Source organism: Penaeus monodon, chromosome 19 (genome assembly GCF_015228065.2).
Source record: "Penaeus monodon isolate SGIC_2016 chromosome 19, NSTDA_Pmon_1, whole genome shotgun sequence".
NCBI lineage: Eukaryota > Metazoa > Arthropoda > Malacostraca > Decapoda > Penaeidae > Penaeus > Penaeus monodon.
In genome coordinates this window covers 48875714-48876624 of record NC_051404.1, presented here as the reverse complement: position 1 = coordinate 48876624, position 911 = coordinate 48875714, and the positions used below count along the sequence as shown (strand labels likewise).

Sequence of the window (911 nt, the reverse complement as noted above, 5' to 3'; positions counted from 1 at the left end):
TGTGAAGAATTTCAACACAATTTTGGGGGGATACCAAACAAATTATTAAGAAAATTATTTTTATTTTATGGTTATTTTTAATCATTTTTATAGCCTAAACTTCTGTAAGACTTAGGAGAAAATGATTTTTAGTGTTGTGAAGCATTTCATTATATTTTTGTGGGGTAGCATATAGAAATTGTAATAAGAAAAATTATATGTTTTTTACTGTGATTTTTATTCACTATAAATTTATGCTGAATTTGTGGCCATAAGTTGTACCAAGAAGGTGGTATTACCTGGTAATGCTTGCTGCACTTACCATGCAAGTAGGGAACCCCACCAACCATCAGTTTATCTAATTTATAACTATAAGAGTGAGGTTTCAAGGATGGATAAAATCTTGCAGGTTTTCAGTTACTTTCCTTTTTTCATGGAGTTACCAAGGCATAACTTAATTATGGCATGTTGTCTCTTTATTTCCATCAGAAATGATTTTATACATAATGTATAATTTGTTGATTTTGGTTTGCAAGGAATATACACTATTGTACTTGCATCAAATGATATGTACAAGCTTCAAAAAATATAAAAGAATTTTTTTTATACAGTCACTGGAGGGTCAGCTAACAGTGGCTCACCAGGCCCACCCGAAAGACCCCCTACGTTCCAGCGAGACAATTCTCAGGTGACAACCCTTAATGAGTTGGGGAAGAAACTGTTGGCAGCAGCAAAGGTGGGCAACACTAGTCAAGTGCGGAGGTTAATGGCAATAGGTGCACCGTTTGCATCAGATGGGGTGAGTAATAATAGTGATTTTGTGACAGTTTGTGGCAAGTTGTGTTTAGAAAAAGGGGGAAGGGGAGACCATCTTGCTAAAACATAGCCAAAATATTTGGGTATTTTGAGTTATATTTATGGATACCATACAG

The 911-nt window shown here is 34.9% G+C and overlaps 1 protein-coding gene across 1 annotated transcript in view; it reads left to right on the top strand.

Moving 5' to 3' along the window:
• Positions 1–911, top strand: part of LOC119585297 (ankyrin repeat domain-containing protein 17-like) — a 28504-nt gene that overhangs the window by 8045 nt on the left and 19548 nt on the right. The window contains exon 3 of the mRNA XM_037933969.1: positions 591–778. Coding sequence (XP_037789897.1) covers positions 591–778 — 188 coding nt within the window. The remainder of the gene's footprint in view (positions 1–590; positions 779–911) is intronic.